Raw genomic sequence first — 18635 nt, 5'->3', positions numbered from 1 at the left:
GAACACCGATTGAAAAGGTCTTCAGGAATTTCTCCAGTGTGTGTGTGTGTGTGTGTGTGTGTGTGTGTGTAAGAAAGAGAGAGAGCGCAGACGAGTGCCAAATGATCCCAGGTGAGTGGCCAAGTCTTCAAATAAAAGCCAAGCGACGAAACCATTTTAAATAAATAACCTTTATTATAAATTTGTCCACCACGGCAGACTAGGCTAGGAAAATTACACACACTTATTAATTACATACAATCACACATAGAAAAGTAGCATAAAAAGAAAATAAAAGTATGATATGTAAATAAATTGATATATAAATAACGATCCAATAGTTCACATCAGGCAGCTGAACAAGATTAGTCACAGCTGATAAATTCGGTAACCACAGTTCAAGAGAAATTTTACAGAGAGGCATAGCCATGTTTAAGGTGTAATTAGCACTAGTGTGTGTGTGTGTGTGTGTGTGTGTGTGCAGGCGCTCGTGGTCATCTTCCTTCCCCCCTCTCAATATGTTCTTTGCAATGTTATAACTACTGGCTGACTATAAACCTACCTTAGAGATATCTCTCCTGTTTCCTGATGTTACTATAACTTTTAAATTGCTGTTCGTGACACGTTTAAAGTTATAGTCACGGCTTATGACTGTCCTACTATCAACCTGTCATTGCCAATAGCTATCCCCGCTCTGAATCTTGTAAAAAAAAAAAAAAAAAACTTTACGTTGCATGCTAAAGAAAGAGAAAATCTAATCATTTGATTCTACACCGCGTTAAATTAAAAATGTGTACTCTTGTAGTATACAGTTTTATATCCTCTATGACTGACATGTTTTGGTTCTTAAAATTCGTATCCGTTGTATTCTGGGGTGATATTAAATCCAGTTACTATGCTAGAGATCGTCAGCCAACGACGAGACGAAAGGCAGCAACTGAAACCTACTTGAATGGCACCAAGAGATGATTTCATTCAGTCATCCCAACGCGCCATTGCCACCAAATTTCTACAAAGTAGAATGCCAATTATTTTGAAAGTTATGTCACTTAAATGCATTTTACAGATCTTCATTCCTAATTGAATACACTTTTTCAAATAACAGCATGCTGTTTCTTTACACACACCACAGGAAACAGGGCACATGAGCAATAAAAGCGTGCCGATATGCTATGTGACTACCATGGCAACAAAAGACGTGAAAGACGGACAAATATAACCACAATCGAAGCTCTTTATAGCGACCCTTTTTTTTAACGTCCTATGGTCATTAACCTAATGCTATTTTACATTCATTATAACGACATTGAAAACAAAAGGATTTCCTTATAACCACCATAAATTTCTACCTCTTAATCTGAATTTTTACTTTTTTATTACAATATTCGCGTTTAAAAATGACATAACGTTCAAATATAATAAAGTAACTGACGAGCTTGCAGCCTGACCGTGAGAAATCTTTTGTTAATATTTCCTGCGCTCTTTTCTCGCAGTGCGGTAATGAAATGAACGTCGGCTAGAAGTTCATTTCATTAGTTCAAGCCTGTGTTTATTGATTATTCGCTCCAAGAAAGCGGACAGCTTTGTCAATCGCAGATAATGGTGTCCATTCTAAGACTGACGTCGCCAAACAATTTGGCATTCCTAAGAGTACTCCGTTCGCTATTCTGAAAGCTCGGAAAAAGATGAAAGTTCAGAGAAATTTGCTACATCGGGTAGGATTCAAGCAATTGGCAAAGTATCCGGATCTTGAAAAGGTACTTTTTGAATGGCTAATGATGATGAGTGCAAAAAACGTTCCCGTAGATGGTAATCTTTTAAAAGGTAAGGCTGAATCGTTTGCGCATCGAATGGATATTGAAGAATTTAAAAGTTCTGATGAATGCTTTCAGAAATTTAAGACTCGTCATGGACTGTCTTTCAAAAAAAAAAGTGTGTGGCGAAGTGCAGCCATGGACATTGACGCCACAAACGAATGGAATGAAAATCGTTTAAAAAATGTTTTGCTGACATACGACCACAATGGCATCTTCAATGCTGATGAAACTAAACTCTTTTTTAAATTACTACCGGATAAAACACATTTAAAAGGTAAAAATGTAGTGGCGGAAAAAAGGCCAAGCAACGGATTACCGTTCTTCTCGCAGCAAACATGTCTGGCACAAACAAGCTCCCTCTTTTAATCATTGGTAAATCCCAGAAGCCTCCATGTTTTAAAGGTTTGAAGACATTGCCGAATATGTATCGAGCAAACCAAAACGCATGGATGACATCACAAATCTACGAAGAACAGAAAAATTCAGCAGTTTGTGGATAACTGCTCCCCTCAGTGTCAAGTAAATGACGTATGTGCAATCACAGTCGAGTACCTACCACCAAATATGATGTCAGTTCTTCAGAAACTTGAACAAGGTGTAATTCAGTGTTTGAAGAAAAGCTATCGAAGAATGCTATTAAACAAAATTGTGCTGTCTTGAAAGCAAAATTCAACGCGAAATCGACATCCCCATGGGATGAAGTTGATGAAAAAGTGATTGCCAACTGTTTCAAACATGCTGTCTTTACCACCTTGAATTATGTAATGTGTAGCGTTTCGCAAGCTTCTTCCTCTATTAATTACGAGAACAGTCCGATAATAGGGAAGGAATATCTGCGAATGTGCATCATCATCTAAACTTACAGGAAAACTTAAGCTTCAAAGATTGCGCAGCAATGGATTCGGGCATTGAATGTTTTAGGATATGCTCAAATGAAGAGGAACTCACTGCAGCCGTAATGGAATCTTCTGAAATTTGTTGTGATGAAGATGAGGGACCTACTGTGGCTGAACAAGAAGTTTCAGTGAAAGATGCTCATCAAGGATTAGAACTTGTACGTCAATTTTTCAAGTGGAGCCTAACTGCGAAAGTGAAATAACTGCTATCGCGTACCTTCATAATTCTCTTTTAAAACACGCTCTACCATTGAAACAGCGTGTTCTGACAGATTATTTTAAAGTATGAAACAATTCTCTTGTTAGGTCTTGATAGGTATGTAGCCTATGTAGTGAAATTTACAATCATAATTTTCTTGTTTAATACTGTAGTACAAATTATAAATAAGATTATACTATATTGTATTAGTAGAATCACATTAAATGTTCAAGATTTTTCTTGTTTTGTTGCTGATTTTATGAACGATCGATATAACGATCGTTTTTCCTATTCCCCATACGAAGTCGTTATATAGAGCTTCGACTGTATATCTAAGCAAAATGTGCGGTGCTCCGAACTAGTGGCTTTTATTTTACATCAGTTAAACAAATTAGCATAACTTAGCATTAAAAATTATTTAAACAGTATAAATAATGCAGTTTTAGTCTTTAAAAACTAAGTCGTTTAAATGCGCTCCCTCGTTATTCACTCAGCATTGTAATATGTGCTGAAATTTTCCATTGCATGACATAATTTTTCATGTCAACACATTTCTTAATCTCTTCATTTAATTCAGCGAAGGACAATTAGAAAATCTCTTTCCTCCGGATATCTTCCCATTCCAATTCAGAGAAATCTTAGAGAGAACTGCACGAAAAACTGTTGCATAGTTCGAAGTTATTCGCTCAGCATTGTAATATGTGCTGAAATTTTCCATTACATGACGTAATAATTTTTCATGTCAACACATTTCTTAATCTCTTCATTTAATTCAGCGAAGGACAATTAGAAAATCTCTTTCCTCCGGATATCTTCCCATTCCAATTCAGAGAAATCTTAGAGAGAACTGCACGAAAAACTGTTGCATAGTTCGAAGTAACCTTCAAAGTTGGGGAGCTGCAACATTCGGAATCACAGGACCATTTTTTTTTTTTTTTTTTTCGAGGAGGAGAAACATTGCTTTATCCTCCCACAAACACAGACAATTCTGGGATTGCCAATGAGTGAGGGAGCAGAATTATTTGATAACACCTCGGCAGGCGATAACCAGAACACGTTTACAGTCTACTTTTTGTCCTAGTGGATATTTATTTATATGTACAGACTTTTCGCACACAGACCCTAAATAACGGCGAGAATGCTAAGAGTTACAGAAAATGCAAAACAGTAATAATCAATACAAAACTAGCATTAAAATATATACAAAATTTAGATTAAGAAAACAGAGTAAGGAGAAAATTCTTATACATAGATGAATTAAGTGTAAAATCAATGTTGTAATTATTCAATACTGAAGCAAACGAAACAGAGGACTACTAAGTAAATGATGAGTACGAGGAACAGGCAGTGAGAAATTAATTTTATAACGAGAATTCAAACAGGGTATAGTGAAAGGTATTTGTTCAACATGAGATGAAGAATCGATAACAGAGTTTATGATATTGTAGACAAAGAGACCCATGGAGTTGTTGTCTAGAGCGAAGAGGAACGATTCTGAAGCGACCACAAAGAGCTCCATAATTTCGACGGTGAAAGGCAATGATATTTCGATAGAATAAGAATTTAATGAATTTCATTTGAATTCTCTCAAGTCTGTGAGAAAGATATTCTTGTTGTGGGAACTAAATAATATAAAAATAATCAAAAATGGAAAGTATAAGCTGCTTGTAGAGAAGAATTATAACTTTGTCACTCTTGAAAATAGAGGAAGAACGCTTGATTAATCCAAGAAGTTTAGAAGTCTGAGATGATCAACGTAGTAAGAGGGATATATCACCATTTTTCTGACTAAATTACAAAATTAAAAGGCAACTATTTACTTTTTAAAAAAATATTTTATATATATTCTCGTACGTTTAGAACAATTTTACAAAATACACTTAAGTCCGATGAACGTGTACTTTAAGAAAGATTTTAAAAAGGCACGTATATTGATATTAAATAAAGCTGCAAACAGTTAATATAGAATAATAAATATTAATCAACAAAGATTTAAAATACTGTATAATCCTTGGCAGAGTAAAATTAAGACTAAGGACGGAGGCGATTAAATACACAAAAGGCCATTCAGTTTTACGGAGATGGAATCTGAAAAGAAGTAGAATATTATGCAGCATATACTCTTAGAATAAACTCCCATAAACTCTTAGAATAATGAATTTAATAAACTGTTTACAGTATATCCAATAAAAGCAATGAATTCTTCTATATCATGTAAAATAAATAAATTTTCTGTATATACTCAGGTACGACGACATAAAGGTAGAAGAATTCACACAAGAATAGAACAACATTATATCCTATTTAGTAGTCAGGCAAGCTTGAACTGCAGTCACTCAAAGTGCCTGCACTTTTTTAAACTCGTGATGATGACTCGGCTACGGAGGCCATTTAGCGAAGTGGGTAGAGAATATTCTCTGAAATTAAAACATTCTCTAAATATTCTCCGAAATGAGAGCACTCTACAAAAGATTATACTCGAGAATTACGAATCCATAATTAAGATCAAGAATTGCCTACCAATATAATATCTACCCATAGTTGAGATCGAGAATTATCAACCAATATAAAAAAATTCTCACATCTTACCAGGCTCCATGATTTGTTGGTATTTGAAAAGATGAAATTATTATACAGAGCGTTATCGATGCTATCTCGGTTACATAACAATTCACACAAAACAGATTTATTAACTAAAAATGAACTGGGTGTAGAGTATTTATGTAGTACTGGGAAATTTATTGGAATGGTTCTGCACATTTTTTGGGAAGCCTAAAAGGCTCGAACTCGTGACATGAGTACTGGTAGCTACGCACGTTACCCCAGGTTCTAAGATCTGGACAGCTCATGCATCCGGCACGTTTTAAAAATCATGGATCAAATAAGTTAGTTAAAGGATGCAGTGCGTTACACTTCAGGCACGTTAGTAAATAGCAATGACACATGATTTATAAAAAAAAAAGAGCAAAAAGCATCGCCCTTTACGCGCGAACCGAAAGCATTTCGTTTCTGCACATCCACCATATTGCACCACATCCACCATACAACGATATATGGATAGTCTATGTGATATGTATGCAAAAAATAAGTAATTTCCGTATTTATGTTGGTCTGATTTAAAAGAATTTTTGTCTAACAGACCTAAATATAAAATTTCACCTAACTCCATCCACTGACATCCTCCATCCTCATGTAATAACCGAACTAATACATGAGGAAAGGAGGACAAAGAAATAAAAATTTACAGATTTCTACTGGTTAGATTTTAATCAAATTTGGGATAGCTCGACAATTTTTTTTAAAAAGACCAAACATAAAATTTTATGCAAATCCATCCATTAAGAGTTACTACATGCAAACGGACGGGTGGACAGACACAGGAACGGAGTACAAGAAATAGGCGCTGTAAGCATAGATTCTAACGCGCTTAAAAACGAAGAGTTGAACGGTTTAAACATCACAAAAATTAATTAAATAATAATGTCTGACATGGTAACAATTTATATTAAAAAATTTGAATTTTTTTTTTTTAAGTTGGAAAATACAGTATTTACAGTACATCAATTGTGATACCAGAGACGCTTAAATCGGTCCAGCCGCAGTTATTAAAATATCGGTTACCCGGGCATATTTGATCGTCATTATCTATAACCCAACCATCCCTTATGGTTATAAAAAAAAAAAAAAACCTGAAGGTTGCAACTTTCTGTTACTTCCTCCCCTATTCTAAGAACATAAAAGTTGGTGAAAACGTAGTTTCTAGAAAAAAGCTGAAAATCGTAATTCATTTTGTTCATTTTCAACAACATATGACATAAAAGCACATTTGACTGAGCATTACACTCTTATGGTGTAAGTATCTATAAGTAACGCTCAACCCACCGGAAAATTCACGCCCTTTCATCCCATAGATGCCGGTTAACTCGGCTTTTACTGTGCATAATTAAAGAAATTATGCAAAACAAAAGCTTTTATTTAATTTATATCTGGGAAACGAAGAATATTTATCAGAATTTTTTATGTGCACGTAGTTTAATAACAGTTGGCGAAAAGCAAAGACTAAAATGTTATTTTTGGGGTTATTCAATGACGAAAAATAGACGACTTGAGTAAATAGTATCAATGTACAGATTAATTTTGGCTCTAACTTGAAAAACTTATAATGGAAACTGATAACCTAAATATTAAAATAATTGCAACATTAACCAATTAGCGACGATAGAATAAACTGCGAGCATATAGAGAAACATTTATAGAATCGTAGTGTTACTTGATAGCTGTGGGAACCAGCTGAGAGATGTTGGGTTGTTCATTTTCCCCATGAATGTTACTATATATAACATCACCTCTTCGTTATGTTCTGATGATACTTGTCTGAGTTGTGACAGTGTACAGAATGCGCTACGTCGTTGGCAGCTGGTGAATAAGGTATACAAATAACGGTCTTGTCCTAAGTAGACATTCCAGCGGCTTGCAACAATGTTAATACTGTTGTCAAACTATTACCCGTCACACTTCAACATGAGCGTTAATAGATTTGAAGTTCGCGTACAAACCACGAAAACACAAATAAATAAGCATATTAACTAAAATCACAAAGAATTTTCGTTAGATTTCTACTTTACCTTAATCACTTTAGATTTCACAGCTATTTTATTCCACTTTTTTCCGTAGTCATAAGAACATAAATAAATAAATAATGCTGATCATATTTATCTAAACGCGAAGATGGAATATAACGAATTATGAAACAGAAATGTATTTCATGTATATCAGAGGCCAGCAAATCGGGACAGAGTCACTGAAAATTATATAGAATAAGAAAGATATTTTAAAGATTCACTATCACAGACAGCATAGTTAAGACGATCGGGGTTCTTTTCTCGTCTAGAAAAGACCTGTGGAAGAATCAGTCAGGTGAGGGTTGTGTGTTTTGTTCTTCCTGAAACGCGGGGTTTCTTATAGTGAAAATCACGAAAAGTTTTGCGAGTTCAGAGAACAAAATACGTTTCACGAAGGAAAAATTCATCGGAAAATAAAACAAAATTACAAATGTAATGTGAGAGCGAGATCTCCACATATTCGAGGCTAGTTTCCATTAACAGGCTGGAAAACTAAGGGATGCAACAGAACTTTGTTCCGTGGCTACTGGACCCGTTACTGCTATGCTCACGACTAAGCAAACCACATGAAATACCAGGTTTCGACGACTAAGATCTAAGATAAAATGAACTGAAGCAGCTAAACAGCATACATGAATATAAAGGTTAATACGTATAAAGTGCATATTCTTCGAATAAAATGAATATATAAAAGAATTAATACGAACATCTACTTATAGGCCCAGAATAAATCTTTAAATATGCTAATACACTCGATTATCCGCAGGCAGATTAATGCGTCTATATGACGCCATATTTGTTACATTACAGGTTATATTTGTTTATGTTTTGTAATGTTCCTGTAGGCAGCCCCTTAAATTTCTCAGAAATCGCCCTCTGCTTTGTGCCTACTAGCTAAATCATATTTCCTTTTTTTTTTTTTTTTTTTTTTTTTTGGAATCTGCGTGATTCCATCATGTTAAAATGGTAAAGGGTTGTTCTTTCTTGTTGCTTTTTCACGAAAAAGGTGCTGAAGTGTCAACTTTGCCGATTTGTATCAAACCTTCGCATAATTACGCTGTAATTATACTTATAAAGACAAACTTTGATTTTTATTTTGTCACAGTTTTTCTTTTGTTTTTCGAATTATCTGAGAAAATTTATTTGTCATCCACAGCCGATAACCGGGAGTTTACGTTGAAATGGTCATGATGTATACGATTAAATACCACATTTTTGAAATTTCGGGGAAGCTAAAAAAAAAAGAAAGAAAGAAAAGCTCTTGTTGCAATCAAGTGTAATTTAAAGGATCATCACGACAACAATTGGCATTCCTTCGAAAATCAAGCAGAACTAAAGTTAATCTTGACACTAGTAACAAAATATATAAGAAATCGGGCGTGAAGTTAAGGATGAATAAAGTTATGATAACATTATCAGGCCCCGAGATTATCATCGAAACTGAATACGATAATTTAGAACCACGTTTCTATGCCCATTTCAATGTGCAGACTAGGAATAGTCAGTGTTATTGGGCATATTGTTTATTGATCTGATAAAGAGTTCTTAATTGACAATGAATTCTTAAGCGCTGTAATCAAAGAGGAAAGCACACCCAAACAGAAAAAACTAGGTTGCTTCGTATTTTAAAAACCATCCAGTGTATACAGTATTTATTAATCTTTCTAAATTAGCATTTATTGCGAATCAAGAAGCATTTTTTATTGAATAAAAATGCTTCTTGATTTTTCATTCAACAATAAACACTATTTTTTTTATCGACTTGCAATTATCTACAATAATAACGGAGAATTAAGTTTTATAATATTAAAAATTTTAAGCTGTAAATTTTTATAGTATTTAATTAAAATTTTATATTAAAATTTAATCTATGTTCTGAAAATCTGTCTTCTGATATCGTAAAAAAATTAATTGATATTTTTTTCTGTCTTACAGAGGTCTTTTACCCTTCTCCTGGATGCCGCCAATCATAACAATCACACAAGCCCATGTAAGTTTGCCATTAACTTACTTTTTTAATTTAGATAATTATATGTTCATATTTAGCCACTGCTTATCACTAACATTTATAAAAAATTTATAGACTAAAATGCTTAATCTAATTGAGATTTGGTGACTGAGCAGGCTAGTGAAGTATGGCATACGCTCGTGGAACGATCCGTGCCTTGTAGTATGGCACCTTATCCTGCAGGAAATAACCAATACTAGGCAGATAAGCTGTGAACAAGATGGGATGCACTGGTCGGATACAATGTTCAGGCAAGCTGTAGCATTCAGACGTTGATCAATCGGTATCAAGGGTGTGTAATGTGTACCACAAAAACATTTCCCACACCGTCACACTTCCACTAGCCTGCAGTGTTGACACCTAGCATGATGAGTCCATTGATTCATGCTGCTCCTGCTGTTGTTATATCCTTGTCCTGATGTCAGCATGGAACAACGGAACCGAGATTCGTCGGATCAGATGACCGTTTTTCACTACTAAAAGGTCTAGTGTCGGATATACCCTGTGCCCAATCTAACCGTAGCCGCGCATTTTTAGTTGACAAGCATGGAACTTAGTGGGGTCGTCCGCTACGTTGCGGTACGAGAATGCAGCGCTCCACCATCCACCCCATCTGCGATAGGATTCGTTGCATTGTGGGTTTCAATGTACCCATTTGCACACCACTGTTGTGCTGCGCTGTCTTTTAACCGATTGTGGCTATTAGACTGCACGATTCATTTCACCCTCCGTTGGCCTCTCGCATCAACATACTGTCTCCAGCCACAGAACTATTACTAGCTGGATGTTTTCCGGTTGCTGGACTATCCTTGGTACATCTATAATTCTAGATATTGTTGCACAATAACCCTAGCAGAGCAGTAGTGGCCGTGATACTTGCACTGACAAGTCTGGTACCGATGTTATACCGCACTCAAAATCACTTAGGTTGTTGGCCCATTTTCTAATTGAACTGCGCGCTCTCTTCGTTATTTGACCACCGCTTTATACTGTGTAGTACGTGATACAGATAGTGATCCGGCGGAGCGGTCGATTCCTTTAATAATAGCGGATATACTTAATAAACTGCCCAATCAGTATACGGTTCAGGATTGAGGTAAACCCAAGTTCGTACTACCATGATAACATAACAGAAATGTTTAATTACAAAAGAGAGAATTGAAAACTGAATGAACAGCATTGATAGCAATCAGTAAAATACAAAAGAAATCAAAGTGGTTTGACTCCTATACTATAATTTACTTTTGTTCTTACAGTGATTCCATCACCTGTATTAGTTTCGTAACAGGACTGAGTTAGATGCAGTATTTGTTTGTTTGTTTTTTAGGAGCATTAGCAACTAAGGCCATATTGCTCCGGGGATATGCGGTGGTCATTCCCTGACTTTTCCGCATCCTCCGTATTTGGTGGTCACGGGCTCGACCCCCAGTCTAATCAAGAAGTGTGTGCTACGCACTGCTGCTCCTGCCCACCTGGCTACGGAGGCGCCAGATGCAGTACTGAATTAGATTGTCTCAAGATGGTGAAGATTTGTCCTGATAGTCTTAATTTTTTCCATTACACAAAATAACACAAAATTTCCACCACAGAAATATTTGTCTAAGAAAAAACAGCCAGAGGAAGTTGAAAATGCAAACAAGAAAGGATATTTGTAGAGAATACCGAGTAATAAAGTGTTGTTTCAACCTTAATTGAGAGATTCTAGGAAAAAGTGTGGGAATAGATTGCCAGAAAGTAAAAGAGAATATCTAACTTAAAAAAAAAAAAAAGTGCTCTGCTTTGCGTGAGAGAGAGAGAGAGAGAGAGAGAGAGAGAGAGAGAGAGAGAGAGAGAGAGAGAGAGAGAGAGAGAACGATATGTATGTAGCCTGTGCTTACTTGACTACCGTGGTTCGCAGGATATTTTTCAGAGATGCGCTAAAAATATACCACAAATATTTCAGAAGTAAGCTCTGAGATTTTGTCAAATAACGTATGATATTTGAAGAGTTTGACAAAAAAAAAAGGGGAAAAAAAAGCATTTAAGAGACGCATATCATTCACAAGAGAAATATTTTTCGAAGACTTTCGCCGCCACTACATTTTGTTTAATACTTTCGTGTAAAATACACACGGCATCCAATATCGCTATATTTATTTATTTTTTAAATTCTTCTTAGGTTCCGGGTGTTCTTTTCAAAATCAGAATTAATTAGCACATATACTGGTAACAGAACGCTTCATTCTGTTCTTTCACCAGCTTCTTCAAACCGATAAGCAGTTAGTTAATAATAGTGCATTCCAGTTCTTCTTCAGAGGTCCCCATTTCCGGACACGCCAATATGTATTTAACAGGTGCACACAGTTCTTAAGATGGTGTTTGGAAAGACAGAGAACACGTGCAAGGCCCTAATGAGATTACATCACGCTCAGATGGTAGCTGGAATGTTAGACTTCCGTCATTTCATATCTAGTTAAAAAAAAAAGCCATCAACTCATCTGTCAAGTGTTAAAGAAGCTCTGGCATTTGATCATAAATGTAGTTAATAGGCTCTGCAGTTATTACTATGCTTCCTGGGCATCAGACAGTAAAGTCTATTTGTTAGAACAGTCGCAATTCTATAAATACTTGTGAGCAGGGTTATGTCAAAACGTCTACGCGACTGGATGCAAACAATAAAATGTGACCCGCCTTATTATATGAAAAGGTCTCGATATTATTAATTTTTCCGCCCCTCCCAAATAAACTGGTGCTTGAATGTGGTCACTTTCACACCTCCACGTTAATACAGCTCTTCTACTTAATATAAACCTTATTTTCTCAAGAAAATAAAAGAATCATTACGGGTGCGAATATAATAATCTTGATGCTGATCCACTCACAAAGGGTTTCAATAAGCCGAAATGGCAGTCACTAATAATCCAAGGAGTACATATACTCCTTGGATGGCGACCTCTACAAGTTCGAATTGGATAAAAAATACAGGCAGAACTTACTCCATCCACTTCCTTCTTAGGACCACGTCACAGGACATTAGAACCTGCTCCCAAGGACCTGTCCATCACTGCCATGGATCCATCACTACAGTGTTACAACTTTCTGCGCCTGCTCAGCTGACTCCAGCACTGTAAAAGAACTGCTCCCTGGAGAATAATTTAACATGATAACATGCTGTTGTGTATATATGTTCATAGGTAAATTTTTCGTTTGCTTTCCTACACTTGTATAATTAGTAATAATATTGTTTTTTTTTCTCCTATCTCATCCTTGTTTATTACATTGTATTAGCCTTTACTGTAATATTCTTTTAGCCTTTGTAACCTTGTATTAGCCTTTACTGTAAACCCCTGGCTTGTAGCCGTGAAGGATATTATGTACGGCGTGTGCGTTTTGTATGCAATAAAGAGTTCTCCTTCTCAAATAAATGCTGGTTGTGTGCTTATAATTAGCGCCGACAGTTAAGGGCATGAGGCGTCAGTATATAATGTCTGTAGATTGCTTGTATTTTTTTGATGATTTTCCTGTTTTTCTAGATGGAAACATCCATAAAAATTACTTCCGTCTAGGCCAGATTCAAACCAAGTCAAACCAAGGCCTTTTCCACATGCTGTAAAGCACAATAATCATAACCACTGTACCAGCCGTGAGAGAGACAAAAAAAAAAAAAAAGAAAAAGAAAAAGAAAATAAAGCTGCAAAAACAACATAACAAATATTAATATTGTGCAGTAACGAAAGCAGATTTTGTTATGAGCATCTTATTTCATACCTGGAGCACAATATATAGAATGGACTATTCAATTATACTGAAAGAAGCAGCAAAAGAGGAAATCAAACTAGGTGTTTGCTTTCCTCTACTTACAGATATTATAACAAGAGCAGCTTTGGACCCAAAGCTGCTCTCGTTATAATATGCTCAAAGGTACATATGAGCTGAGTGCAGCACTGTTATGTGTGTTTGTTAACCGCCAACGCAACTAAGGCTATAAGGCGTCAGTATAATGTTCCTGAAATTGTGTGTATTCTTCAGTCGGTTTTCTGGACTAAAATCCCGAGTTTCCGGGAGAGCAAAACCCATGGGAAACCCTCCCGTGAGACTAGCTAACCAGTCACGATGTAAAAAAATCCCATAAAAATTTCCTCGTGTGTGATTGACGGGTTCGCTCTCAGGTGTTTCTCGCTGGTGCGAAAAAAAAACCGTGATTATAACCACTGCGGTACCGCGAGAGCGGTGAGACGAGCAGCTGCAAACCTACATAAGTTTCTGTATTAAATCCAGTTAAGAATGTAATACAGGATCATTCGAACAGAAATGGAATTACAAGAGATTGCAACATGCTTTGTTAAGGGGCGATCATGTCTAACTAGATTGTGTCTAACTTTAATATAACTGGATCTATCCAGTTATATTAAAGGAGGCAGAAAAGGAAGTAAGAAAACCCTTAGCCATAATTATGAGAGCTTCCTTAGACTCAGGGGAGGTACCCACAGACTGGAGATGTGCAAATGTGATACCAATTCACAAAGGAGGATCAAAGGCCGACACAAGTAATTATAGGCCTGTGAGTTTAACTTCTGTTCCAGGAAAATTAATGGAGGCACTGGTTAAAGAAGCACTGCAGGATCATCTAGGCAAGACTTCAGTTATAGCTCGGACACAGCATGGTTTTGTAAAGGGGAAGTCTTGCCTGACCAATTTGATTGGATACTATGATGCAGTCACAAAAGAACTGGATGCAGGGAATAACTTTGATATTATATACTTGGATCTTAGAAAGGCTTTTGATACTGTTTCACATGGAAGACTGCTGCATAAATTGGAGCAGTGTGGCATTGGAGGTAAATTGCTGCTATGGATAAAGGGGTGGTTGAGGGGAGAAGACAGAGAGTGGTAATCAATGGACAGCGCTCATCGTGGACTAATGTTATTAGTGGAGTCCCTCAGGGTTCAGTGTTGGGTCCATTATTGTTTTCTGTATTTATAAATGATATTGATGATTGTATATCAAGCTTAATGTCCAAGTTTGCAGACGATAAAGGTTGGCAGAGTTGTCAAGGACACTACTGACACTATGCTGCTGCAACAGGATCTGGAAAGGTTGAGCAGATGGGCTGAGAGGTGGCAAATGAAGTTTAACATTGACAAATGTAAAGTACTACACATGGGAAACAGCAACCCCAGAGCAACGTATCAACTGTGTGGTACTACACTGACAGTGGTAGAGAGTGAAAGGGACCTGTGGGTGGTTGTGCAGGCAGATATGAAGTTCTCTGAGCAGTGCAGACGGGCTGCAAGAGTAGCTCATGGTGTCTTGTCAATGTTATACAGGAAGTTTTCTAGCAGGGATAAGGAGGTGATTATTCCCTTGTATAAGGCAATGGTCAGGCCACACCTTGAGTACTGTATACAGGTTTGGAGGTCTCATTTAAAGAAGGATGTAGAGCTGCTGGAACGAGTACAGAGAAGGACAACAAGATTAGTGAATGGAACAAAGGGGTACTCTTACGAAGAAAGGCTTAAGTTTTGCAAATTACAGTGTCTGGAGACTAGGCACCAGCGAGGTGATCTGATAGAGGTGTATAAAGCCTTGAATGGTTTGAGCATGCTCAATGCTGATGGGATTCTTCCTCTTGCTCAGAATAATCACCCGAGAGGGCATAAATTCAAATTGAGGAAAGACAGATGTAGGACAGACGTGCGGAAATTTGCCTTTAGCCAGCGGGTAGTTGGTTGGTGGAACAGACTTCCATCCCTTGTCGTGGAAGTTGATAGCCTAAATAAATTTAAGGCTCAGCTGGACAGGTATTTCGAACGAACGGAGGGGTGAAGTGGAAGTGGGTTTTTTTTTGGCTGATGCTGCATAAGCTTGCTTTCTTGCTATTGTTATTTGTTGTTATTTGTTTTTTTTTTTTTAGGAGCATTAGCAACTAGGCCATATTGATCCGGGATATGCGGTGGTCATTCCCTGACCCTTTCCGCATCCTCCGTATTTGGTGGTGACGGGCTCGAACCCCAGTCTAATCAAGAACCGTGTGCTATGCACTGCTGCTCCTTCCCACCTGGCTACGGAGGCGCCCTTCCTGCTTTCTTGCATCATATGCCTCTACTAATTCCTTTCTCTATAGCAGTAACTTGTCCCCAGTTTGTAGATCAATCTTTTATATATTGAACAGTATCAATAGCTTTTCTAATATCTTAGTTAATGACAACAAAATAATTTTTAGCATCCAGTTCCTTTGCTACTGCATCATAATATCCAATAGGATTAGTCAGGCAAAATTCCTCTTAAAAATCCAAGCTGTGACTGCAGTATAACTGCATCCCTGTGTAGATGGTCCTGCATTACCTCTTTAAACCAGCAACTCCATTATTTTCCTTGAAACAGAAGTCTGTAATTACTGAACCTTGAAACAGGTCTGTAATTACAAAGGGTGATATGAGTAATTTCAGGTCTGTAATTACTCAATCACCCTTTGATAACTCTTTGTGAAATAGGGAAAACATTCGCAGATCTCCAGTCCGTAGATAACTCCTCTGAATCTAAGGATGCTCTCATAATTAAGCTAAACGTTTGCTCGCCTCTTTTCCTGCCACTGTTACTGTAATTGGATACATCCCATCCACTTCAGGTAGCTTAACGTTTAGCTTCAACAATTTATCTTCCATGTTCTTCTCAGTTATCACAATATCATTTAGTCCCCTGCAATTTTATGTACTTCTGGCAATCTCATTCCTAAAAAATTCCTCATGTGTGAACATAGATGCATACTGTCTATTCACTTTGTCAGAAATTTGAGCAGGATCGTCAACTGTTATACCATTCATATTTGGAGGATAAATCTTATTCATTCCTTTCCTTCTAGTAACTCCTCCACCTTCTAGTGTTTGCATACGTATAGAAGTCTTTGCCACTTTTCTTGTTATTCTTTACAAGACTCTTCTCCTTCTTCTTCTTTGGTCCTTAGCTGGCAGCTGGGGGAGGCGGTTGGCCACGCAACCAGTATGCTGCTGTAGGTGCCGCAGGGTTTCGGACTTGCTCTGTGATGTTCTTCCATACCTTACGATCCATGGCGTCAGTCCTGGCCTGGTTAAGGTCGAGACGTCGGCTCTTCAAGTCATTTTCCACTTGCTTGGCCCACGTTTTCCTAGGCGCGGTCCGTTGGATGCTCCATTGGGTGGGTCGTTGTCTCCAAAGGAGTGTGGATGGTATTCTGTTCATGCCCATTCTACATACGTGGCCAAACCATCTAAGCATTCGCTTCTGGATTTGATCGGCAATGGTTGGTTGCTGTTGGCATCTGGCGCGGATAGTATCATTAGTGATGCGGTCGCGAAGAGAGATGCCCAAGATCTGCCGCAGGCATCGCATTTGGAATACCTCAAGTTTGTTCAAATCTTACTTGAGACAAATCCATGTTTCCGATCCGTAAAGAAGAATGGGCAGGATCAAAGTCCGGAAGAGTCGGATTTTAGTCTTTGTGGAAATGTTGGTCCTCTTCCACGGACACCATTTGAGCGAGGCGAACGCAGTGGCCGCCTGTCCAATTCTGCTGTGGATTTCCATGGTGGATGCAACTTTCTTCTCCTGGACCAGCGACCCAAGGTATTTAAAGTCCTGCACTTGCTCGATCTGGACGCCTTCGAGATAGATGGTGGCTTGCGACCCATCTGTTGTCAGGGCCTTTGTCTTACCAGCATTGATCTTCAAACCGTATGGCCGGGCAATGCGGGCAATGTCGTAGAGGATGTCCGTGGCTTCAGCGTCGTTACCGGCAAGGATAGCACTATCATCAGCAAACATCAGGTCAGTCACATAGTGATCCTTGTCATATTGTATGCCCTGTCTGTTTCTGAATGCTTGCCTCATAATGGCGTCGACCACGATGTTGAAAAGCAACGGGGAGGCTACATCCCCTTGGCGGACTCCAGTTTGGAATTCCTCAGATAAATCGTTCTGGATGCGCACTTGGCTGGTTAAACCGTTGTATGCAGTTTGGAGGAGTGTGATGACTTTTCGAGGTACATGTTCAACCTCTAGTAGTTTCCGTAAGGCAGGCCGGTGGACACAGTCGAAAGCAGACTTAAAGTCAATGAACACAATGACGGTTCGCTGTCCACACCGGATCCTCTCCTCCATCAGCTGACGAATGGCAAAGATTTGATCACAGCATCCTCGCCCGGGTCTAAATCCTGCCTGTTCTTCTCGACTGGTTTGCTCGCGATGTTTTTGCAGTCTTGACTGGATGATCTTCATAAAGACCTTTCCGATGATGGAAAGGAGGCTGATGCCACGGTAGTTCTTGCAGTCCCGGTTATCACCTTTCTTGTGGATCGGTACGATAATGGCTTTCCTCCATGTTAGCGGAATTTGTTCAGTGCACCAGATGGTTTTGAGGAGTGAGTGTAGTCGGCGAAGCAGTACATCTCTCCCGGCTTTGATCGCTTCTGTGGTGACTTGGTCCACTCCTGGTGCCCTGCCATTCTTCAGGGATTGTATGGCTGCTTTCACTTCTTCTACTGTAGGCTCAACATCGACCATGGAGACCTCAGGGGGGGGGGTCGATCGAGAGTGCTGTTGCTGGCGGTCCCTGAGGTGGGTCGTGATTATACAAAGCTTTGAAGAATTCACTCCACCGTTGCAGGCGTTCGGATGGTGATCGCACGAAGGTCCCATCAGCATTCTTGATGTTATCACTAGTCAATTTGGTCTTTCCACTCAGACATCTGAGGGTGCGGTAGAGAGTGCGGTACTCGTTCTTGGATGCCGCCACTTCAAGATCGTCTGCCACTTGGTTCCAGTATGCTTCTCTTTCTGCTGTCATTCTTTGTCGGACTTCTCGGTTTAGCTGCCGGTACCGTTCAAAGTCGACCAACTTTGCCTGTTTCCGTTTGTCCACGAGGTCGAGGGACTCTTCTCCTAATCTGCTTTAGCTTGCATAACCCATTTTGTGTCCTGATTGTACACTAGTTTATATCTACTAGAGGTTTCTGTGTCCCGTGATAATTTATAAGAATCCCATGCATTTTTCTTCTCTACCACTAGTCTCATCAGATCATACGGCATCCATTTAAGTCTAAACCATGAACAGTATCTTTTAGGTGGTAGGTACAAAAAGCCTAGTAAATTCTACGATT

General features: G+C 38.3%; 1 protein-coding gene across 1 annotated transcript in view; it reads left to right on the top strand.

The window, feature by feature from the left end:
* The window catches only part of LOC150088530 (protein jagged-1b-like), a 329274-nt gene that overhangs the window by 157659 nt on the left and 152980 nt on the right, over window positions 1-18635 (top strand). Inside the window, exon 2 of the mRNA XM_090370220.1 lies at window positions 9449-9503. Coding sequence (XP_090226346.1) covers window positions 9449-9503 — 55 coding nt within the window. The remainder of the gene's footprint in view (window positions 1-9448; window positions 9504-18635) is intronic.

Source organism: Mastigoproctus giganteus, chromosome 3, assembly GCF_048544385.1.
Source record: "Mastigoproctus giganteus isolate SK-2022 chromosome 3, ASM4854438v1, whole genome shotgun sequence".
NCBI lineage: Eukaryota > Metazoa > Arthropoda > Arachnida > Uropygi > Thelyphonidae > Mastigoproctus > Mastigoproctus giganteus.
This window is presented reverse-complemented; position numbering and strand designations above follow the sequence as displayed.